The 24,198-nt window shown below is 49.7% G+C and overlaps 1 protein-coding gene across 1 annotated transcript in view; it reads right to left on the reverse strand.

Moving 5' to 3' along the window:
- Window positions 1–24,198, reverse strand: part of DSCAML1 (DS cell adhesion molecule like 1) — a 341,881-nt gene that overhangs the window by 18,331 nt on the left and 299,352 nt on the right. The window contains exons 15-20 of the mRNA XM_067751153.1: window positions 23,972–24,139; window positions 22,708–22,778; window positions 16,999–17,239; window positions 13,502–13,648; window positions 11,055–11,210; window positions 3,204–3,343 (exon numbers count right to left, since the gene is read on the reverse strand). Coding sequence (XP_067607254.1) covers window positions 3,204–3,343; window positions 11,055–11,210; window positions 13,502–13,648; window positions 16,999–17,239; window positions 22,708–22,778; window positions 23,972–24,139 — 923 coding nt within the window. The remainder of the gene's footprint in view (window positions 1–3,203; window positions 3,344–11,054; window positions 11,211–13,501; window positions 13,649–16,998; window positions 17,240–22,707; window positions 22,779–23,971; window positions 24,140–24,198) is intronic.

The raw sequence follows: 24,198 nt of genomic DNA on the forward strand, positions 1-24,198 counted from the left end.
AGAAGAATATTCGATGGTGTGGGAAAGTCCCTTCATATGTTACATGAAAAATGCAGATTATATCAATTGTGTAAAATTTTATTTTAATTTTGTAAAAAAACCAAAACAAAACCATGGTATATGTACAGATCAAAGACTGGAAGATTATACACCAAAATGTTGCCAATGTTTATCTTTAGGGAATGAGATTACAAGTAATTTTTACTTTCCTCTCTATATTTTATATATTTACAGAATTTTCTACAATAAAATTGTATTATTTTGATAATCAGAGAAAAACAACAAGTGTATTAAATTGTTTGGTAAAATTTCTAACAGGACTCAATGCAGCTGTGGCCAGCCCTAGGGTGTAATTCCTGGGATCCTGCACCATATGTAGTTTCCCTCATCTATTCTGAGGATTCCGCACACACAAGTTCATACACTCCAGTATGTACACACACAGACTCACGTGCATTTGCCTCTCACCCCACACTCACTCCCACAGTCTTGCACCATCACACGTCCACGAGTGTGCCCTCACTCCTGGAGCTCTTTCATAAATGAATTTGTGATGCAGTTGTTTGGAATCTGGAATATATTTCTGCAAAGCAATCATATTACACAATCACACGTGGTGGTTAGGTCCCCTGGTCCCTCGTTCAGCCCAGTCCCTGCCTTGCAACATGGCTGAACTGCAGTTCTCATCACACTAGCACACCTGCCCCACCCACCATGTGACAATGTCTGATGGGAAATCTCCCCAGGGGAGAGGAGGTTCCTCCATGCTCGGGGCATGAAGAGGAAGGAGGGAGGGTCCCCAGGTCTCCAGCAGCAGGAGGAGGGCATGGGGACCAGGCACTCTGCTCCGGAGCCTGGGACATGTGTCCCCAGCCAGTTGACTGGGCATCCTGGAGCCTGAGTTAATGAGGAGGCTGCATTTCCAGATACAAATCCCTTTGAAAGACTTCATTATCAGAGGAAGTAATGACCATACAAACCCAAGCTGGAGAATGAGTTCCCACCCTCTCATCAACTTATGAAGGGAAACTTGCCCAACGTCTAAGGCTTTACAATTGCCAGGTTGCTAGTAATTCATTCATCAAACACGTATTCTGTGACGATGATGTTCCAGGCACCATGTTCCACAGCTGGGGACCCAAAGATGAATAGATAGATGCTGCCCTTGTCCTCACAGGGCCCCTCAGACCAGTACGGGAGACAGGTGAGTGAGCAGCTAACTGTCAGCGAATGCATTCAGCGTGTGCTAGAGGATGAGGAACACGCCATGGGCGGTAGGATCAGCGGGGGCAGAGGGCTGGGGGGTGAAAGGCAGAGCGGCTGTCCAGATGGTGACAAGCCGAGTGTAACAAGAGCCTAGGACGTGTGTGGGGGGGAGGGGCAGGAGGAGGGGGCAAAAGGGGCAGAAGACGTGGCTGAAGATGTTGATTGGAAAATTGGTGCAACCCCCCAACAATGGCAGGGTGTTCTCAACCTAACACCTGCAGACCCCGTGATCCAGCAGTTCCTCTCATAGGCCCAACAGGAACGCATACACAAGAGCACCAAGAGACACGGACAAGAGTTTTCACAGCAGCACCATCTGTAATAGCTCCAAACGGAAAACTACCCAAATGCCTATCAACGGATAACACAATGGATAAATAAATTGTGATACACACACGTAATTGAAAACTATACAGAAGTGACAGTGAGTGATCTCTAACCACACAGAACAATATGGATGAAATTCACAAACTCAAAATAATGTTGGGTCAAAGAAGCTAGGCAAATGGTGTGTGTGTGTGTGTGTGTGTGTGTGTGTGTGTGTGTAATATAAAGTACAAAAAGAGGCAATGCTACTCTGAAGTCAGGATGGTGGTTACGCCTGCAGGGGGAGGGTGGTGACCTTCTGGGGTGTTGTCCTGTTCCCTGCTCTGGGAATCCCCCCTTCTGCATACTTGGATGTGTGAAAATTCATGGAGTTGTATAGTCATCATATATGTACTTTTCTGCATGTGACGTAGTGGCTATGAGGATGGAGAGGAGGGGACGGAGTCATTGCAAAGACATTTCTGGGCTTCCCCTCTGGTAATAGAACTCTGGCCTAACTGGTGAGGCGCGGGGCCACCTAGGGCTCAGAGGTAATTCAGAAAGACCACAGGAAAGCAGAGAACAGAGGATGAGATGATGACACAGTTACCGAGCAATTTCAGGGTAGCTTTCCGGGCTGCCGGAAGCTCATCTGCAGGTGCTGGGGCTGCTGTCACATCACAAGTTGCTGATGGAGGGAGAAGCTGGCTTCCTGCTGCTCCCTGCTCTCCCCGGTCCTGAGCACATCCCTTGATAGTACTCACGCCTCCCCAGGGAGCACCCCTCTGCTTTTCCCACTAGACTGGAAGCGCCCCAAGGGCAGGTGTCTTTGCACCTGCTCTTGTAACTATAAGAGGTGTGCAGAGCAGTCACCCAGCAGAACTCTGGTTGAGTGGCTGGAGATAAGGAAAGAGGCAGAGGGAAGGATGCCTATTATGGGATACGGATGCATATCCCACGGCACCTGCCCTCATCCTCTCCTCCCCCTTAGCAGCCCTCAGTAGAGGGCAGGGGTTAGCCCCCCGCACTGTGCCCCAGCCTGGGGGCTGCCCACTTTGCTCCCAGGTTTAGGCAGATAGAGCTATCTCTCAGTCCTCTCCCCTAGGCTAGGCCCAGACCCTGGCCCAGAGAGAGATGCCCTTGCCTTCCCCCATCTGTCCCCACCTTCTCCTCTCTCTTCAACTGGCGCCATGCTGAGGGGGGCCACTCAGGGTAGAGCTCCAGCAGCCCTCCAAGCCAGGACTGATCATACTGAAAAGTTGATTCATTTCCAAAGGCCGTGGGCCAGCGAGTCCCCAGTCCAGAGCTCTGGGATCTGCTAGGAGCTTCCTTGGTCAGCCAGACCAGAAGAGCCGAGGCCCTGTCCTCCCACCTGCTTGAACGTGACCCCTGACTCAAAGGAGCTTCCAGGGCTTGTGATAATCTTGCAGCCCCTGGAACAGAGGACTGACCCAAGATGGACTGGGGTAAGGCTTTAGCCACTCTTGGGTGACCAGTGCCCATACTTATGCATGAATCCAAGAAGCAGCACAGATATAAGCAGCCCCAGGGTTTGGCTCAGAAGCCAGCTGATCTACAGGTACTTTCTCTTTCTCCTGTCCTGCTCATCATTTGGCCCTGGGCCCACTTACCGGCTGGCCAGACCCGGGGCTGAAGCAGAAGATGGTGTACTTGCGGATCACCCCGTTGGGCTTGGTTGGGGGGAGCCATGACACAACCACACTGCTAGCGGATGAAGGGACAGCTTTGATGCCAGCGGGGGGACCTGGAACTGAGCAGGGGAAGGTCGGGTCAGTTTAGAGAAAGGAGGAGCAAAGCCTTTGGGAAAGAATGACAGGGTGGGGAGAGTGAGGCAGATCAATCTGGGAGCGCTTCCTGAAGGAGGCATCTCTGAGCTGTGGTTTAAAGGAGGAGGTTCTAGCATGGCAAACAGGTGGTGATTATTAGGGGCTTGTAACAAAGTCTCTGAGATGGAAGCACTGGGAGTGGCCAGTTTCAGAACTGTTTGGCCAGAACCAAGGACTTAAGAAACACGAGAAAGAAACAGAACCCATAAGGAATTCATCTTGATCCCAATGACCCTACTAATGAAGCTTGTACTTAGGCCAAACAAATATACAGGTCAATTTGCTTTTTGCCCTGTGAGCTCCTTGAGGCTGGGGACTCTAGAGACTCACAGAGCAGGCCTCCTCCCGAGGGTCAAGGGTCAGTGGTCAGCCAGTGGGTGACTGTGTTTCCTGTCATGTGCTCAGGGCACTGCCCTTGGGGGTCTGGCTAGGCCCTTTTCTCTTTCTCTTTAGAATTGGCTGAGAAATCCATCCTAAGTGGATCCAATCTGTATGGATTCTGACCTCCCCTTGCTCCTATGTCTGAGCCTGCCTGGCCTGGCTGGGACCCCAGGGCTCTGCCTGGGAGACTGGAAGCATCCTGTTTGCAGCCCACAGTCTCCTTCTTCATCTTTCCCTTGTATTGTTGTGACTTGCCTTCCCTCCTGGGAGCTTTTATGCTCCTTTGAAGATTGTGATGGTATCCTATTCAACTTATTTTACCTTTCTGAGCCTCAGTTTCCCCATCTATAGGGACATAACAACCACATTAAAGGTCTGTAGTGAGAATTAGTGCTAATTAAAATAATTAGGCACAGTGCCTAACACACAGAAGACACTCAATAGATTGTAACAACTAGTATTTTTGCATTCCCTCCCGTGACTCTCAGCTTTTAGCACCTACTTCAATTTTTTAAATCTAATAAGTGGTCAACAATTCTAGGTTAAATACAATAATTAAAAACAGCAGCATCATCCGTCCAGGGACCTGAACCCAGAAGCTCACAATCATCCTTAACTCTGTCCTTCTTCACTGCTATAGCCTTGCCATTTACCTCTGTTAGGGGTCTCTGCAGTTTCGGGATGCAAGGGGGTCTATGGATGGCCACTGGGACAATTTGCAGTGTTCAACTTCTCTGTCATTGCATACCTTTTTTTTCTTATCAGTTATTGAGAGAAATATGTTGAAATCTCCCACTACGATTATAGATTTATCTATTTATCCCAACACTACAGGTAGTGCTGTTGGTTTTTGTTTTATATATTTCAAGGTTATTAAGTTCATAAAAATTTAGAACTGCTTTATTTGCCTAGTAAATTAAGTCTTTTACCATAACAAAGTGTCCTTCTAAGAATGAGTTTTTGCCTTAAAGCATACTATGTCTGATATTAATATTCTGGTTTTCTCTTAGTTTTGCATGGTATGTCTATCTTTTTCCATCTTTTCATGCTTAACTTTTCTACACCATTATGTTTTAGATGTCTCCTATAAACAGCACATATTTGGGTTTTGTTTCATTGCTAGCCAATCTGGCAATCTTTATCTTTTAGCTGGAGAATTTAGTCAATTTATCTTTAATGCTATTACTGATATATTTGGGTTTAAATATCCCATCTTACTAAATACTTTCTATTTGTCCCACCTATTGTTTTCTCCTTTGTGCCTTCTTTTGGATTGAGTATTAAAAACACTCTATTTCCCCCTCTCTGTTAGTTTTACAGTCTTTAATTACTCTTAGATTACAATGTGAATCTTTGCCTTACCAAAGTCTAACATTATTAATTGGCACTTTTCTTCTCAGACAATGCAAGGACTTAGAACTTGCATTTACCTTCTCTCAATTTACATGCCACTGTTGTATATTTTAATTCTGTATATATTTTAGATCCCCCTTCAAGACGATGACATGATCACCATTTTACGCAATCAATATCGATTTTGATTTACCCATATGTTCACTGTTAATTGCTCTTCTTTCCTTCCTACATCACTGAGTTTCCACCTGGGATCATTTTCCTTCTAGTGAAAGAATACACTTTAGTATTTCTTCCAGGGCAGGTAGGTTGATGATAAATTCTCTCAGTTTTTTTTTTGTCTGAAAATGTCTTTATTTCATCTTAATCTTGAAAAATATTTTTGCTAGGTATAAAAATTACAGATTGATAACTATTTTTTCATACATACTTTAAATATAGCATTGTATTGTTTTCTGGCTTCCATTGTTTCTGATAAGTTAGCTGACAATCTAATTTTTGCTCCTTTGAAGGTAAGTGGCCTTTTTATACTCCAGTTGCTTTTAAGATTTTTCTCTTTGTTTTTTAGCAGCTCTATTATGATAAGCCTAGGTGTGGATTTCTTTAAGTTATTGCCTGTGAGGGTTGTAGAGCTTCGTGCATTTGGGCTTGATGTCTTTCACAGCCTTGAAAAGTTTTCAGACATTTTATCTTCTGCTCCATTCTCTTTCTCCTCTTCTTTGGGATATCTTCTCACATCTTCTATGTCCCTGATATTCAGAATGTGGTCCATGGATCAGCAGCAGTGTCACCTGGGAGCACGTTAGAAATGCAAAATCTCAGGTTCCATCCTAGATCTACTAAATCAGAATCTGAACTTTAACATGATCCCCAAGTGATTTGTATGCACAGTAAAGTTTGAAAATCACTGCTCTATATCTCTTATTGGCTCTTTTATTTTCCATTCTCTTATTTGCTCTTTTATTTTCCATTCATTTGTCTTTATAATGTCAGAAAGTATTATCTTCTGACCTATCTTCCAGTTCACTATTTATCTCTTTAGCTGTGACTAATTTGTTGTTAAACCCATCTAGTGAGTTCTTAATTTCAGTTATTAATAGTTTTTTTTTATTTTTTATGAGGAGTTAGGGGCTCTGGTTTAATTCTGTTCTGCTCTGTTGCTCCTCCAACACCTGTGTTTTATTAGGTAGAGTTTGTTCTCTTGTATGCTTTTTCTTTCTTTTTTAGATGTTGGGGGTAGGAGTTTATTAATTTATTTTATTTATTTTTGCTGTGTTGCGTCTTCGTTTCTGTGCGAGGGCTTTCTCTAGTTGTGGCAAGCGGGGGCCACTCTTCATCACGGTGTGCGGGCCTCTCACTATCGCGGCCTCTCTTGTTGCGGAGCACAGGCTCCAGACGCGCAGGCTCAGTAGTTGTGGCTCACAGGCCTAGTTGCTCCGTGGCATGTGAGATCCTCCCACACCAGGGCTCAAACCCGTGTCCCCTGCATTAGCAGGCAGATTCTCAACCACTGCGCCACCAGGGAAGCCCTTCAGTTATTAATAGTTTTTATTTCTAGATTTTCCATTTGATAGCTTCCAATACTCTTAAAATTTCAAATTTCAATTGTTAAGAATAATTATTTTAAAGTCCATATTTGATAAAACCTATGTTTGGAACTCTTGTGGACCTGTTTCTTTTGTCTTTTTTTTTTTCTGCTGGCTTTTATTCACATGGTCACCATTATTTTTTACTGTATGCCAGACACATTATTTGCAAAATTGCTTGTGGAAATAATTTGAGGTCTCAGGTGATGTAATCTTCCTAAAGAGAGAATTCATGTTTGCTTCTGACAGGCACCTGCAATCTGGGGCACTAGCAACCTGAGGTCACCTCAATCTAATTTCTAGGACTGAGATGATTTGAGGCTGAGCTACTTTTGGTCCCCCCCTTTTTTTTTTTTTTTGTGGTACGCAGGCCTCTCACTGCTGTGGCCTCTCCCGTTGTGGAGCACAGGCTCCGGACGCGCAGGCTCAGCGGCCATGGCTCACGGGCCCAGCCACTCCGTGGCATGTGGGATCTTCCTGGACCGGGGCACGAACCCGTGTCCCCTGCATCGGCAGGTGGACTCTCAACCACTGCGCCACCGGGGAAGCCCTTTGTGGTCCACTTTTAATCTTAGAGTTCTACCCTTCATGGTCTCAACTCAAAGTAGGCAGGGGTGGGGGGTGAAGGGGATGGGAGGAGGGTTCACCAGACAGACCCACACACCCTAGCAGGCCCTGGCCTCCAATTAATGTCTTTCTAGTACTGCTTAGTTTCTCAGTCACTGCCTCCAGATTCAGCAAATGCCCCGGAGGGGAAGAGCTGTTCCAAATACCAGGCTCACCTCCTGGGCCTCCATTCTTCCTTGGATCCTGGCCCAGTAACTCTTTACTTTCCTGCCAGCTCTCTGATACCTTGAAGCAAGTATTAAAAAATATTTTATTCATGTTTCCTAGTGTCCCAGCAAGGAGGAGAGTGGGTTTGAGTTACCGCGTCTACCATTCCTGGAAGTGGAACTCCCCTGATATGTTTTCCTAAACGTGTCCGTCCTCCTCCCTTCATCCTCACTGCTGCTGAACTAGCACACACCTTCCTCTTCTCTGTCTAGATGCCCACATGTTCTAAGAGGCCTCTCTGACCCAAGTCCTTAATCCCCCATCCCCTTCCTGCAATCAATCCTCCACGCTTCTACAAGAGTTACCATCCTAACATGCGGCTCTAGTTCAAGCCTCTTCCTCAGTTAAAGACCTTTAAAGTGGTCTAAAATCCAGCCCAACTTTGCACTCCGAGGCCATGTAGCTAGGTCTGGTATTCACAGGGGAGACAAGCGGTAGGCAAGAGGTTTTGTAGCTCGTGAACTGAGTGCAGCCGAGCCAGCCTGAAACCAGGCTCGGACTGAGAGATCTGGACTTAAGAAATGAGCTTGAATTGATATGTTTGCATTTTATCTTTTTATGTATCTTGGCTTTCTCTAAATTTTCTGGTAATTTTTTTCCTTTGGCAAAATGCAAATTCCTGAGGGGGAGTGGTAGTGGTGGGTACGGAGTCACAGAGTCTTCAGATGAGGGTATCTGTCCCATGGCACAGCTGGAATTGGAATGTGGGTCTGTCTGCTTTCCAAGTCAGCTGAGTAACAACTGTAATGACTACCACCTACAAATGGGAGAATCTGGTGGGGCTGGAGCAGCACGGCTGGGGCGGGCATGGCTGTCCACCTACCCCTCTGCTGTCATTCCTTCCTATTCCTTGCAGAGTCTCACTCTTGCTTGGGTCACCCATGCTCCTCCACCCTTCAGAGAAAGCTGTCTCCGTCACCTTCACCAGAGGATTTATCAGGATTAGAGTAAGTCAGCCGTGATAATTCCCTTCTCCTTTCAGTGACTAGCTTCACTAGAGGCACACTGCCCCACTGTGGCTGATGGGAAATGAGCATAAACCTGTTGAGGGGATTTCTGGGAAAGGTTTCTTTTACTCCCAAGAGAGGCCCATAGGAAGAGACTGCTTCTCTCATCCTGAACTCTGTCTTGTCTGGCGTGGTGCCTGGAGCTGCAGCCATCTTGAAGCCAGGGGAGGAACAGCTGACAGGCTGAGGATCGCAGAGCAGAAAGATGGGAACCACTGAGCTAACCAACCCTGGAGCTGCCCTACTCAAGACTTCTTGTTATATATGATAATAAATATGCTTATTGCTAAAATCAACCAAAGGCTTCCTAACCGATACAGGTGGTATGATGGAAAGTATAGAGGCTAGGGAGGCAAGAAAGCCTTGATTTGCCACCCACTGGCTTTGTGACCTTCAGCAAGTTGCCTTAGCTCTCTAGGGCTCCGTTTTCTCATCTCTAAAATGGAAAGAATACCTATGCTATAGGGCTATTGGAAGGTTAAATCATGCTTATGATGGCGCGTCACACACATGTCAAGTTATGACCACTGTTCTGGATGAGACCTCAGCTGACAGCAGGCTCCTTTCAGCTTAGGCTTCCCTCAAGGGCACCTGGGTCCATCAGAAGCAGTCATTTCATTGCCAGCTCTTGGCAGGCATAAAGCAACTACCATTTGCTAGCACTTGACATTTTAGAAAGGATTCTATAGCTATGTTGTTTCTTACAACATCTAGATGAGGCACTGTCCCCATTTTATCATGAGGAAACTGAGGGTCAGAAAGGTTAAGTGACTTGCCAATAAGTGGCAGGGCTGGGGTGCGCACGGCTGCTGTGTTTGCCAGTGTCCCTTCCACTCGGGGAAGCTGCTGCCTTAGGACCTGGCCCCTGCCTGTGCGTGTCCCTGTGTGTGGCTCCGTAGGCAGCTCAAGGGTAGGGGGTCGACAGCTCCTTGTAGGGAGGGATGGTGCTCTTAGACCTTTGGATACCCTTGTGGGGTCTTGCCTTGGTCAGTTAAACATGTGTAGGTGCTTACATCTCACGCCTTGCATCAGAATAGGACACAAAAAGTCTGGGGGTCTGGGTGGTTAATTTCTAGAGGCCAAGAAGGTGCCAGTGTGTGTGTGTGTGTGTGTGTGTGTGTGTGTGTGTGTGTCCTTGAGGCCCTGAAAGGGGCCAGGCGCTGAGCACCATCTCCGTTCGGTCTCCACACAAGAGCAGGTGGCTCTGCCTGGAGCTGTCCCAGGAAATCTCGATGGGGGGATTAATGACAGGAAAAGTAGGGCGGGTAGGTTGGTAAATATTTAATTGCTCAGAGCTTAAGTGGGGGAGGGGGATGATCTGATGGAAAGGGAGGGGCTTAGGGAGAGTAAGGAGCATTAATCTGTGCTGGTCCGGTCACCAAGTCACCAAGCGCGGGGCTGCACTGGGAACATCTCCATCATCACATTAGAGCCGCTCTCCTTGTAACTCCTCTCACCCCTCCAGCTCCTTCTGCTAAAGTGTCTGGGTAGGGCCTAGACTGTGGGTCTCTGTATCCTTTGAAAAACCCGAGGCTGCGTGGGAAGAAAGCCATGATGGCAACCCTGGCTACCGTTTATTAAGCGCCCAGTGTGCGCAAGGCACTTAACACCAACCGACTCTTCTGCCGATATAGCACCTGGCTCAGAAGGGTTAGAATCAACTCAGTGATGGGGTTCGGGGGCGGTGAGGAAGGGAGTGGAAGACGGGCTTGGAGCTGTGCATGGTCACACACAGCACCTCCTGGATCCGGCAAGGCCCCTGGAGGTGTGCAGCTCCAGCCCAGGCAGGAAGTCTGGCCCTTCTCCCAACCTGACCCCTCCTGGGCTGACTCAGCTCCCAGCCTCCGCCACGTGACTCCATCACTCTCCCCTTGAGGTTTGGCTCCTTAGCTCTGTTTTCTTCCGGTTCCGCCCCCACGGAGAAGGGCTTTGAGATCACAGCTCCAAGTGGAAGCACATCCCATTCCCTCCCTGAGAGCCCCCTGCACACCAGCGTCCAGGGCCTGGCCCATTCTGGGGCCTCTGTGGGGTGATCGCCGAGTCTCTAGCCTAGGATATGTGGGGTGATGCTCCCGTTTCCCCCAGTCCCAACCACCTGTACCCAGAGGACACCAGGCTGAACCCTGCAGGGGAGCAGGTGCCATAAAGTATGCTCCTGGGGTGGGGGGGACAGGCTTTATCCGGCCTCTGACCCAGTGCGGCAGGGGGAGGGGGTACGGTGGCTCGTAAGGTTATGCTCGAGTCTCGGAGCACCTCACCACCACTTACAGTAAGCTGTGTTCTCCCAAAGCAGGGCCCCAGTGTCCTCAGAGTCACCCTTCAGCGAACCAAAGGGACAGGAGAAAGGACGGGGCTCTGCTCTCACCCTTCTCCTTGGGTGAGCAGCGGGGCGGCTCGAGGGCAGTGCTCAGCAGCAGGCCCTGGGAGCTGCCACGCGGTCCGAGGCCAGGCCGGGGCTGGAGGAGCGCACTCACCGTCCTCCTTGGTCTGGATGTAGAGCACACTGCTGCGCACGCCGTCCCCGGCCTGGGTGTAGGCCAGCACCTGCACGCTGTAGTTGGTGAACTTCTCCATGCCTCGCAGCTCCACCCTCTCCCGCGTGGTGGTGATGTTCTGCATCTCGCCCCACTCTGCCGGACACGAGCAGCCCTTGAGTGCGGTCCAGGCCGGCCAGGCCACGGTCCCCCAGCCGCCGCCCCTCCGCCAGGCTGGGCTCGGGGCCGGCCTGCTCCACTGGGCTCAGACCTTGACTCCGTGGTTGTGGCGACTAGGGGGACCCTCCACCTCAAGGTCATGGGTGCGGATTTGGGGCACTGCTCCTGGACCACATTTCTCCCCAGGTGGCCCAACCAGGGTGAGTGACAAATGCCAGCTGGGCCTTGGCCCCTAGTCAACCTTGCACCAAATTCAGCTTAATACTCCCCCCACAGGACAGTCCCATCTCTCTATCTCTCCAAGCCACATTCCCCTGTCCTCCACCCAAACCTCTCTCCGCGTGAGGGACCCCAGGAGTGACTTGGACCTGGAGGGGAGCCTGGACCAGGCGGCCAGGCAGCAGCTGCTCCTCTTGGCTGCCCGGCCCCTCCTTGGGCTCTCAGCTCTCCCTAGGCAGCGGATCCACGGGGCATGGCAGGCTGAGGGTGCCTCCCCTGCACCTGACCACTCCCGGACCAGCGCCCTGAACTCTCGAGAGGATAAGGGGTCAATCCCCGTTACCTTCTCCCCACCACTGAGGACACCCTCCCTGCAAAGAACCCGCACAGAGAACGCGGGCGAGGCCAGTGGAAGGGCCAAGCCTTCCTCGGGCTCAGCGAGGACCTGTCGTCCTGGCTCTCAGCACGTCAAGGAACGTGCTGTAGACTCTGAAGAAGGGCTTAGGGAGAGGGTCCCATGGAATGGCCAGGGCCTTAGGAGGAGGAAAGAGACAGACTCCTGAGCTCACGGCCCTACCCCTGGTACAACTGGCTTTTCAGAAAACAGCCCCAGACACCGGCTTGTAGAAGACTAGTGCCGGCAAACCTACCCTGGAGCCTCTCAGGGACCTGGCACAGGCAAAGGCCCGGCAGAGGGCCCGGCCAGGGGTAGGCAGCAGTCGGCCAGATTCCAGAGGGTGAGGACGCCAGGCCCAGCCTGAGGGGACTCCAGGTCGGTGCAGGGGAACCTCAGAGGCCTGTGTGGTGGGACCTTCCTTCTTGGGAAGGTTAGAAACCAGGGTGGACCTGTCTAGGACTAGAGACAGAGAAAGACCCAGGAAGAGGGCGGCATGGCCATCAATCCACGTTGCCTCTGGAGACTAGAGAGGCTGATGCCTTCCTCACCTAAGGGCTGAGTGGGGAGCCACAGGCTTAGAAAAGTGGAAGCAAATTCTGGAAAATGAGGCCCCATCCCTGGCTCAGCACAGCTGTGTGAGGCCATCTCATCGTATAAGGCCTCGGGAAACCTTCAGGTCTCTGTGTTTTGGGAGGAGATGATGGAGGTGTGGCAGGGAGAGACAACTACTGTCAGCAGGGCTTCTGGGCAGAGCAGAATCCAGGTCGGGAAGGGGAGGGCCGCTGCCACGGAGGGATGACCATGAGCTGGAGTCCCAGGTCCTCCAGGAGGGAAGGGAGGAGCCAGGGGACACGTGGCAAAAGGCTGAGGATCTGGGGAGGCAAACTCATTTCCCTAGTGTGGGATGCTGGGCCTCTGGCTTGCAAGACTGCAGACTTCCTGGTCACTGCAAGGGCTCTGTTACACCAGTGGGCAGGGCCTTGGTGTGTCTGGGGCTACACAAACCTGTCTGGACTACTGCATCCCAGGGGAAGGCAGGCACCTGAAGTGTCGGGCCATTGTTTTGTTTTTTCTCCTTCTGCCATTCCTATCCCCCCAGCTCCGCTGTGCACCCTTCTCCAGGTCCTGGGCGGCTCATCTGCACAGACCACATGCCTCGCTGTCTGTCTGGCTCCCTGGGTTCTGGTGACCCTGCTTCCTCCTCTTGCTCCTTTAGTCCTAGGCGGTGACGGCTTCCTGCTTCTGCTAGTCCCAGGGGCCCTGTCCTCCCTCCAGACTCCTTGGGAAGCAGCGCCTTCATTAAAGTCTCCTCAATTGCCCCGTTTGAGCGCGCCACCTGTCCTGACTGACACAGCCACAAAGTCCCAATATCAACACATTCCATCAGAAAAGCAAATGTGCCTGTCTCACCCCTCAAATCCCTGCCCAACATACTGCTGTCCAGGAGCAGCTGGTGTCCGTCCCCACCAGGGAGATGACTATGTGTACCCCACCCACCCTGGTCCCGGCTCTGACCCCCGGATGACAGGTATGGAGGAGGGGGTGGACTTCCACTCGACATCCCATGGAAGGTGCTCAGCCCTTAGTATGGCTCTCCACCAACCCCGTGCCTCTCGCTCCACAAGCCGGCCACCACTCCCAGCAGACTCACCCCCATCAACGTAGAGTGACCAGAAGATGACCCGATAGCCTTTGAGGACGCCGTTGAGGGTGCTGCGTGGAGGTTCTGACCAGGAGATGACGGCCACGTCGGAAGTTATGGACAGGGCTCGGACGTTCTCGGGGGGCTGGCTGGGCACTGCAGGGGCGGGGGGAGAGTTGAAAGGCCTGGTTAGGAAGGTACAGGACACATCCACGCGCAGGTGGGGCCCTGCTGCCCAGCCAGAGGAACTTTGGGTGACACAAGTGGGAGGCCCTCCTGATTCAACGAGTCGCAAGAGTTTTGGGCTGGTGACCGGGAAGTCAACCCAAGTCTCCTTTCCTGGAGATTTGGGTGAATAGAGATCCTTACAGCTTGGTGCCTGGGCTCTGGGTGGCACGTTCCTGGTTCTGGGTAAACGCTGGGGGAAGGAGGTGATGAACTCCAGGCATGAGCCCCTGGGGATTCACCAGTAGGCACCACAGCCCAGGGAGTCCACGTCCACTGAACGTAACGGAACCTGGAAGACCAAGCCAGTGCTGGAGGGATCTGTAACTGATGCTCTTATCTGATGGCTGCCAGCCCTCTATGTCACCTGAGCTCGGGGTCTGAACCAAGGCCCCGCTCTAGGGACCCTTGTGTCCTCATACCAAGCTGAAGGGAAGGAAAAGAAGAGGATTTGAACCAACCCTGGGGCAAGGGGAGAAGAGGTTCCGCAGACACCTTTAGGACCTCTAGGATCATTACATTTTTGTCCCTTGTCCCTGCCTCTGAAGACACCAAAATGCCTTGGGTGATGGAAAACACTCTCTAAGACCAACTTGGGTGGTCTGCCCTGCCATTAACCCTCTCCATCTGAGATCTACCTTTGAGTTTAACCTAAGTCCCACCCCCTGCAGGCGGCCCTGCTGCACGATGATGATGAGAGACAGTGGTGACACCAGGCCGCAAAGAGCCACGTCGGCGAGTGACAACTTTGGTGGTACTTCCACTGGCTTCTGAGGAGCTGGGGGCAAAGGGAAAGGCCACGTCTGCTTTGCTCTGAGTGGGAGAAAGCAGGCACAGGCTGGATGGAAGGTAATTAGATCCCGTTGCCCCACAAGAGGCAACTCTAATTTTTATGAGCATTTAAATGATAATACATCACCCTAACGATCCTCTTTGAGAATGATTATTGTTTCATATTACTTAGGTGTAAAAATATAAGCACCATGTAATTAGGGACCCAGTGTCATAAACTAATACAGATAGCCCGTTCGAACAAAATGAAGGTAATATAATTATGGAAGAGACACTATTGCTAAAGCAGGGGTCCTTGAATACCCCAGGAGGAGTGCTAATATTGCAAGGAAACGATCAGGATCTGACAGGCTAACGAGGCCCTTAATTAAGTATGAAAAACTGCTGAGCAAATGCTGCTGGAAACTTTCATCCCCTTCTCCTCCTTTGTTTGCAAAAGGACTCCACAGCCCGTGCTGATCTCTCCCTGTTGGTAATCCCAGCACCCAGCCCCCACTGCAGCCCCCCAAAGCAAGGGAGGTGGGGCTCTGATGGAGGCCAAAGGTGGGCCTGGCCTGGCTGTTTTCTGGGATGGCCCCAGTGGACGGAGTTTAGTGTTTGGTCAGGTGTGTTGGGTGGTCTTGGGGCAGCTGTTCCCCCTGGACACGACTTCCCTGAGCATCCTGCATCCACATCACTTGGTCTTGCATCCAGCCCTGCCCCCAAGCAACAGGGTAACAATAGGGTGAAGTAGAAAGAGGGCGAGATTCAGGGTCAGGCCTGGATTTTGACCTGGACTCTTCTTCATTAGACGGGCAATTCTGCGCAGGCTCTTAACCTCCGCGAGCCTTGGCTCCTTTTATGGGTAATGACCTGGCTGTTAACGCGGTGGTTCTCACAGGTGCTCCCTACACCAATGGCATCGGCATCACTTGGGAATTTATTAGAAATGCCCGTTTTGGGCCCCCACCTCAGACCTGCTGAAGCACAACCCTGGGCGAGGGCCCAGCAATCTGTTTACAGCCCTCTGACGTGCGCTCAGGTCTGAGAACCACTGTGTCAGAGCACTGCTTGGGATTGGTACTGATGGTACTAAGAGGCGACAAGCTGACCTTCCTCAGTCCAGCCGGGCCCGTGGCCAGCATCACGAAAGGGAGGGGGACGATGGGGGGCTGGTGAGGCTCCGGGCTGGTGGAGGGGGTTGGGCAGCTGGTGGCAGTGTAGCTCAGGTGCTTCTCTGTACCTCTGTGCATTCTATGCACCTTTCCCTCTCTCTGTGTTCTCCCTTTTCCCCAGGGGCCCAGTGCTCTGGGGCTACTGACACCTGCTCCCTCTCAAAGCCTTGCTTGTGCCCCAGAGCAACTAAATGGAAATCTCTGGGGATGAAGCATCAGGAGTTTTAAAACTCCCCAGATAATTCCAATTCGTAGCCACTTAGGTGTTTCTGGCCTGATGCACCCTCCCTCCCAAGGATGTCTGCATTTTCAGAGAGAATGAGGCAGGGAGCGGGCATTGCTTAACAAAAGGATGGAATGCTTAACAAGAGGGTGGAATGCTGGGTATCCTGATGGCCAAGGGGTGATGTCATTATGTTACTGGGGCACTCAGTTCCCTCCCTCTGCTGGGGGCAGGCTCAGACTTAGTGACAGTTTTTAATCTCACATCGTGGTTTTAGGCTGGAGCATCAAGAAGGAAGCTCTGTTTAATCTGCTCTTTGTGGGGCTGTGACCAGCCCGGCTCTATCTCTGGGGGGCATCAAGGGTCACATCTCCTCTCCCTTCCTGGCACAGGCTCAGATACCAGCTGGCTCTTCTCTGTGCTTGGAGAGCAGGCAGGCTCCTGCTGCCTTCTAACCCTCTCTCCCCCGTGAAACCGGGCCCCTTAATTCACTCATCAGAGTTGGAGTGCTCTCCAGTCCTCAAAGAATTCAGTTTTAAAAATCGGAACCTAAATCCTCTGTCCATGGACCTTGGGATATCGTACCTCCACAGTCTCATCTCAGGTCCCTAAAACAGATGGTGGACAGATTCCAGCCCAGAAGTACAAAGGTAACGTGGCTCCTGCCCTTTTTCCAACCTGGAGGATGTAAGGGAGGAGAAACAGGACCCAGAGTACAGAGGAAAGAGCTTGGGGACAAAGATGGGTGAGGGGCCAGAATGAGGAAGGAGGAAAAGGTAGAGGGAGAAGCACGGACGGAGAGTCAGGCAGGTGCACAGACAGGCGCTCAGACAGGCCAATAGATCAATAGAGAGACCGATGGGCACAGCATTAGCAAGCGATGGATAGAGAGCCAGCCAATGGATGGAGAGGCCCGGAGTGCTAAATGGACCAAGCATCCCTCGAGGACCCGATGGGTGAGAGGAGATGGAGGGATCCAGGGAGACTGTGTGGACCACAGGACCATGACGGGGCTCAGGAGGAGGGAAGGGCCCCGAGCCCTCCCTGGCAGCCCTGGCTCTGCCCACAGCTGAGATCTGTACCCGCTCGCTACCCTTTACTGGTGCCCTCACCATCCTCCAGGGTGGTGGCATTGATCTCGCTGGATGAGGGCCCCGTGCCAGCCCGATTGAAGGCCTGGACCACCACCCCATATTGGGCGAACTTCTTGAGGTTGTCCAGGGTGTAGACCTCGCTGTCTCCAGTGGCCTTCATCTCCACGATGCTGTACTGCCCATTGCTGCCAGGGCTGTTCTCTCTGTAGCCGATCTGGTAGCCCCGGATGACGCCGTTCTGCAGCTCCTTCTTGGGTGCCTGTGAGTATGGGGTGGGGTGGGGAGGAGACAGACACAGTGACATTCTTAGAGGATGCTCTTTTTTTAAAAAATAAATTATTTATTTATTATTTATTTTTGGCTGCATCGGGTCTTCGTTGCTGCCTGTGGGCTTTCTCTAGTTGTGGCGAGTGAGGGCTACTCTTCGTTGCGGTGCGCGGGCTTCTCATTGCAGTGGCTTCTCTTGTTGCGGAGCATGGGCTCTAGGTGCGCGGGCTCAGTAGTTGTGGCTCGCATGCTCCAGAGCGCAGGCTCAGTAGTTGTGGCACACGGGCTTAGTTGCTCCGTGGCACGTGGGATCCTCCCGGACCAGGGCTCGAACCCGTGTCCCCTGCATTGGCAGGCGGACTCTCAACCACTGCGCCACCAGGGAAGCCCTGAGAAGATGCTCTTAAAACCAAAGTCGGATCATGTCACTCCCTTGCTTCCAAGCCTTCAAAGGCTCCCATATCACCCAGAGTCAAGGCCAATGTCCCTACAATGGCTACAAAACCCTACATGATCTGACCCCACCCCCATGCCTCTTGGACCCGTCTCCTCTCCCCCATGCTTCCTCTGCTCCTGCACACACCTCTCTGCTGTTCACACCAGGCACACTCCCATCCAGGGGAACACTCTTTCCTTGGATATCTACATGGCTCGCCTCCTCAACATTGCGGTGTCCTTGCTGAAATGCCGCCTTCTCAATGAGGCCTTCCTTAAGCTCTTCGTGTAAGAGTGCTCCCTGCCTTCCGTTTAGTGCTCCTTACCTTTCTTCCTGGTTTTATTTTTCTGCATGGCAGTAGTGTCATCTGACGTTCCATATAGTTTACTTATGTCTTTGACTATCTGTCCCCATTGGGATGTAAGTGCCGTGGGGATGAGGAGTGTTGCCTATTTTGTTCTCAGAGTCTAGAATGGTGCCTGGCATGTAACAGGCCTTCAATACATATTTATTGAATAAATGAATGGGTGAATGAATGAATGAATAGGGATATCATTTGGCATGGGCTCAGGGGCCCGGGAGAAATGCAACAGCAGACAGAACGTAACCCGATGGAGAGGGAGGTAGGTAATTAGTTTGAATAAAAAGAGAGAGTCCCGGGCTTCCCTGGTGGCGCAGTGGTTGAGAGTCCGCCTGCTGATGCGGGGGACACGGGTTCGTGCCCCGGTCCGGGAAGATCCCACATGCCGCGGAGCGGCTAAGCCCATGAGCCATGGCCGCTGAGCCTGCGCGTCCAGAGCCTGTGCTCAGCAACGGGAGAGGCCACAACAGTGAGAGGCCCGCGTACTGCAAAAAAAAAAAAGAGAGAGAGAGAGTCCCAAGATACCACTTCACACCCACTAGAATGGCTATTATTAAAAAATGAAAAATCACAACTGTTGGTGAGGATGTGGAGAAACTGGAACCCCTGGGCGTTGCTGGTGGGAATGTAAAATGGTGCAGCCGCTGTGGAAAGCGGTTTGGCAGTTCCTCGAAAAGTTAAACATAGAATTACCCTATGATCCAGCAATTCCACTTCTGAGTATATACACAGAAGAATTGAAAGCAGGGATTTGAAGAGGTATTTCCACACCCATATGCATAGCTGCATTCTTCACAACAGCCAAAAGGTGGAAGCAACCCAAGTGTGCACAGATCAATGAATGGATAAACAGAATGTGGTCTATACATGCAATGGAATTATTCAGCCTTAAAAAGGAACGCAATTCTGATATATGCTACAGCATAGATGAACCTTGAAAATACGTTAAGTGAAATAAGCCAGACACAAAAGGACAAATATCGTATGATGCTTCTCTGAGGTACCTAGAACACGCAAATTTAGAGACACAGAAAGTAGAATAGAGGTTACTAGGGGCTGAGGATGGCTGGGTGGGGAGTTAACGTCTAATGGGCACAGAGTTTCTGTTTGGGATCATGAAAAAGTTCTGGAGATGGACAGTGGTGACAGTTGCTCAACACCGTAAATGTACTTAACGCCACTGACTTCTAACACATGAACATGGTTAAAATGTTCAGTTTTATGTAAATACAATGGTATGTATATTTTACCACAAGTTAAAAAAAAAAGAGTCCTTGACTCTGGTGTAGGCCCAGCTCCTGTTGGAGCTGGTTTGCCCTTGACATCCTGGCCAATGGCTGGGGAGTGTTGAGAGCTGAGGCCTGAAGCCAGCTCCTGGATGGAGGGACAGAGATGGGCGAGGACAGGCCGGTGACAAGGGGGCACTTCGGAGCTCTGCCTGGGCCAGCTGGAATGAAGGGCTGATCCCAGCTGGCCAGGCAAAGGGAGAAAACTCCACTGGCATCAGCCTGGAGGGTGGAAAACATACGGTCACCCCCAGCTTGAACCCTGATACCCAACTAGCCATACACACAGGTGTTCTGAGAGAGAACGCATCAACAGGTAAACACTCACCAACACAGACATTCTCATACACTATCTCTCACACACACACACACACACACGCTGGATCCCAATATCCCTTCACATCCAGACCCATCAAAGCAAACATCCCAGTCCACACCTACCCGTGGCCAGAAACATTTAGACCCACTAATAGAAACTGGCTCTTTTAATGTGGGGTCTGCCCGTCTATATACTGAGAGAGAGCACACACCCCAGGGCATACAAAAACAGCTTGAATCAGGGCTTTAAAGACAATGCAGTTAATTTAAAAGCCCACGTTTTATTGTACTAAAAAATAGTACAATATTATTTTAATTATTTTAAATAATAATTATTATTTTAATAGTACTACTATTTAATAGTACTTAATATTATTATTTAATAGTACTTAATATTATTAATAGTACTTAATAGTACAACAATTAAGTTAGTAAAACAGCCCGTTTTTTAAAATTCAATGAATGTTTAAAATGAACTGCATTTTTAAGCTCACTGTTAATGCAATAAAATGAAGTTTTTAATTTAACATAATTGTTTTGAACTCATTAACTAGGTGTGCGTGTATTTAATTCACTTGACTTTTTGTTAATGCCTGAATAACGTTTCTCTCTGTACTTGGGCAGTCCTGTTTGCTAGTTTGCAAGGGGGCAAATTTCTGAATTTGGGTTCGTATCTATACACTCACACATTCAGACAGACATCTATTATAGACACAAATATATCTGCAAGGTGTCCTTGTTTTCGCACTGACATATACTCTCCTATTACATACCCACGTCCGTATCGAAACACACTGATATATACATCAGTACACAATGACACATATGCCTACATACGCAGAGCCGCCTACACCATGATATACACCTGTATATGTGTGATATACACAGTACCACGTCACCTCCATTCACATCAAAATATACTGGCAGAGGCCTTGGATAGGCATCCAGGCATACCCTGCTACATACATATAGATATTCACATATTGTTATAAATCTTGACACATGTTCCCTCTCTCCCTTCTTCCCTCCCTCCCTCTCTCTTCCCTCTCCCCATACTGCCCCACCTCCCCCCAAACAGGCACACTCAGGATTTAAATCAATCTTAACAATATTTCTCTGAAGCATTAAGAAATCAATAGGGCTGATTGCAAATTTATGTCATAAAGCAGTGGTGATCCATCTCGTGGAAAGAGTCTTGAAATGAAGTGACTTATCTTTCAAGTGAATCTGTATTTTTCATTAATCTGTTTCTTGGTGTTAAAAAAAAAAAATCCCCTGAGAAGTCAGCCCCAAATTTATTGACGGGCTCGTTCATTCTGAAGTTCTAACTTTCTAATCAATTTTATTTTTCATTATGAGACTTTGGAGAAATAAATCTGATTCTAAATTTTTATCAACCTCCAGGTCGGAGCTTTGTAGCCAGATGTCTCAGTGGTTTACATACTTATTCAGCCCTGCCCCCCCTCCAGGCTTCCTTGGAATATTCTTAGGAAATGGGTGCAGAGTCAGGATGCAGACAAGACTTGGGGACCAGACTCCAGGCTTCATCCCCAGTTTCTGAGAGAAGCCCTGGCACCCAGATCTGAACCTGGAGGGAACCATGGCTCTGGAGTTATCTGCTAGGAGGGCGAGGACCAACTGCCCAGCCTCTGTCCCACCTTTATCCTGGTCATTTCTCTGGGGAGGGAAGGAACCAGGCTCTGCTGCCTTGTGTGTGTGTATGTGTGTGTGTATGTGTATGTCCGTGTGTGTGTACATGCCCAGGCATGTAGTCTTTTTAGGAAAAATATTACTAGGCCCTTCTGAATCTCCTATTCTTGAGTCTACCTTTTTGAAGGGCCCAGAAGGAGGACTAAAGCACCTGAATTTTCCCACCAGGAGTTCAAGTCAGAAAATGACCTTGGACTTTGATCCCAGATGTAGATGAGGCAGCCCCCCCACCCAAGCCCCACTGTTGAGATGGGAGAGATCCAAGAAGAAGGACATGGATGGGACTCAGAAAACTCTCTGTTCATGACCTCCATGCGCTGGGCTCTGGTGGGGAGACTGGGCAGGGGCTCCAGACTCTGTGCACTGAAGTTCTGCACCTGTCACAACTTGAATGACCATGGAAGTCACCTTGCATCTCTATACCGTGGCCTCCTCTGATGGATGGGGATAAAAATACCTCTTCTGTCCACTCCACAGGAATAGAGGGTCAGATAAATTAGTGCAAGAAAATACTCAAACACTGGAAAATGCGGTGCAACAGGAAGACATCAAGGATGGGCAGCCCTTCTGTGCCCATGGCAGGGATGTAGCAGTGAGGCCAGAGTTACCCAGGAAAGCATTTCTTGGTCCTGCTCAAGGTTATTCTGATCTGTTTCCCTGCCCAGCTGTGGAATTGCCTCGAAGATTTCCCCTCAGTGACAGTCTTCAGATACCCTCTAGATTTACAAGTTTCTTCCTCTTAGAAACGGCTGCAGCACCTACTGGTTTGTTTTCTCTGCAGATCCCCTCCCCCAGAGCTGGGGAGGGCAGTCATTTTTTAATCCTGATTTTATAGAGGAGGAAATCAAGACCTGAAAAGACCAAGCTCCCTGTTCAACGCTTTACCATGAGAATATAGGGGGTGGCTTCACCCTACCTCCCAGCTCTAGTCACAGGGCCAAGATGAGGGTGAGACTCTGTCGTTTCATCTCCCATAATCCACAGGGCCCCTTTGAAATTTACACATAATCAATTCTAACTCCAGACTTATTACAACATGTGGGGTGTGTAGGACAGACCAGCATGGTGGAAGAACCATCTTCCCTCCTTGGCACTGACAAATTCTTCATCCCACCCTAGGCATGGGCGTCCATAAGACAGTCAGGGTGGAGAAGGGAGCGGGGATTGGTGAGGGAACCAGCCTCTTTATCCTCCTCTCTTTCCACCCCTCCAACCTCATGGATTTAGCAATAAACAGGGTTGGGCACTGTAAGAGACCAGAGACTAGCTAGTCTGTTGGGGTTTCATTTGTAGATTGAGAGGGGAAGAAAGGAGGTATTTCAGAGGAAATTGTCTTTGAATTTACTTACCTTCCAGGTCACCTGGATGCTCTGTGAGGTCACTGGCTGCAAGGTTACATCCATGGGGGGCCCATCAGGAGCTGGGGGGTGGTGGGGAGAAATAACATTATGAGTCAAGTCTTGGAAGAAAAGAGTCCTATGTTCTTACTCCCATGCTTGAGCTGGAGGACTGCTGGGGAGAAAGGAAAAGCTCGTCTACAGAAGCAGAGAACCTTTGTTTGAGTCCTTCTGAAATGATCATAGGGTTTATGTTTCCCCTTCATTCTCCATAACTTGCTGAAAATGTAGCAAACAATGACTATGAAATACTGCTACACATCCAGCAGGCTGGCAAGTATTTTTTAAAAGTTTGATAGTACAAAGTTCAGACAAAGACATGAAGTGGCAGGAGCTCTTGTACACTGATCATGTGAGAGCAAGTTGGTACAAAACTTTGGAAAACATTTTGGCATTTTTTTGGTTAAAGGTAGAAGTTTGTCCATCTGATGACTGTAATTCTACGACTGCTTATATCCCTTGGGGGGGGGGGAATGAAAATACACAAATGATACAGCTGTACTGATGACATGAAGCTCACAAAAAGAATATTGATCAAAACAAGGAAGACAGAGAGAATATATGAAGTATGATGTCATGCATATATTCTATTAGAAAACAGGCAAAACTGAACTGCATGGGTTATGTGTACATGCATTGTGGTGACAGTACAAAAAAGGAAAGAAAGGAAGTTGGGATACTGGTTACTTCAGGGGGAGAGGTTATAATTGAGAAAGGGCATATGGAGGACCTCTGGTAAGTGGTAACGAGTGTTGGTTATACTAGTTTTTCTTTATGATTATTTGTAAAACTGAACATGTATGTTATATGTACTTTTTTGTATTAATTTATCTTTTGCAATGACAGGTAAGAGAAAATACAGCAAGGAAAATCTTGTTTAAACTTTCAGGAAAACTTCATGACAAAAATCACAGGAGATAATCCAGGGCACTAGCACCCCCATCCTTTGCAGATCTAGCATATCTGTCCTTTCCAGACAGGCTGCGGCCAGGTGAGTGGGGGCAGGACCAAGGACAGCTCCCGAAAGCATTGCATCGAGAACCCCATCTGGAAAAGGTCAGACGGAAGAATCTCCAATGATTCAGAGGCAGACACAAACACCTCGGAATCTCCCCCTTCTCCTCTTCTAACTGCAAGCCCACTGCCAGTGGACAGGGTGGGTGTGGCCCCGGATATCCCGAGCCCAGGCGCAGGGGTGGCTGGGCGAGATGCTCACCGGCCTCCTCAGTGCTGATGGTGAGCTCCTTGCTCGGCTCGCTGCGGCCAATCTTGTTGAAGGAATACATGCGGATGCTGTACACGGATGCCGGGTGCAAGTCCACGATGTTGGCCTGGTTGATGGTCGGGGAGATGTTGCGTGTGGACTGCCTGAAGTCCCAGGAATCTGGACAGAGGACACCCATTTCTAACCACAGCCAGGCAAACTCCAGGACCCCTCTCCAG

This window comes from Pseudorca crassidens, chromosome 9 (assembly GCF_039906515.1).
Source record: "Pseudorca crassidens isolate mPseCra1 chromosome 9, mPseCra1.hap1, whole genome shotgun sequence".
In the NCBI taxonomy this organism is placed as follows: Eukaryota; Metazoa; Chordata; class Mammalia; order Artiodactyla; family Delphinidae; genus Pseudorca; species Pseudorca crassidens.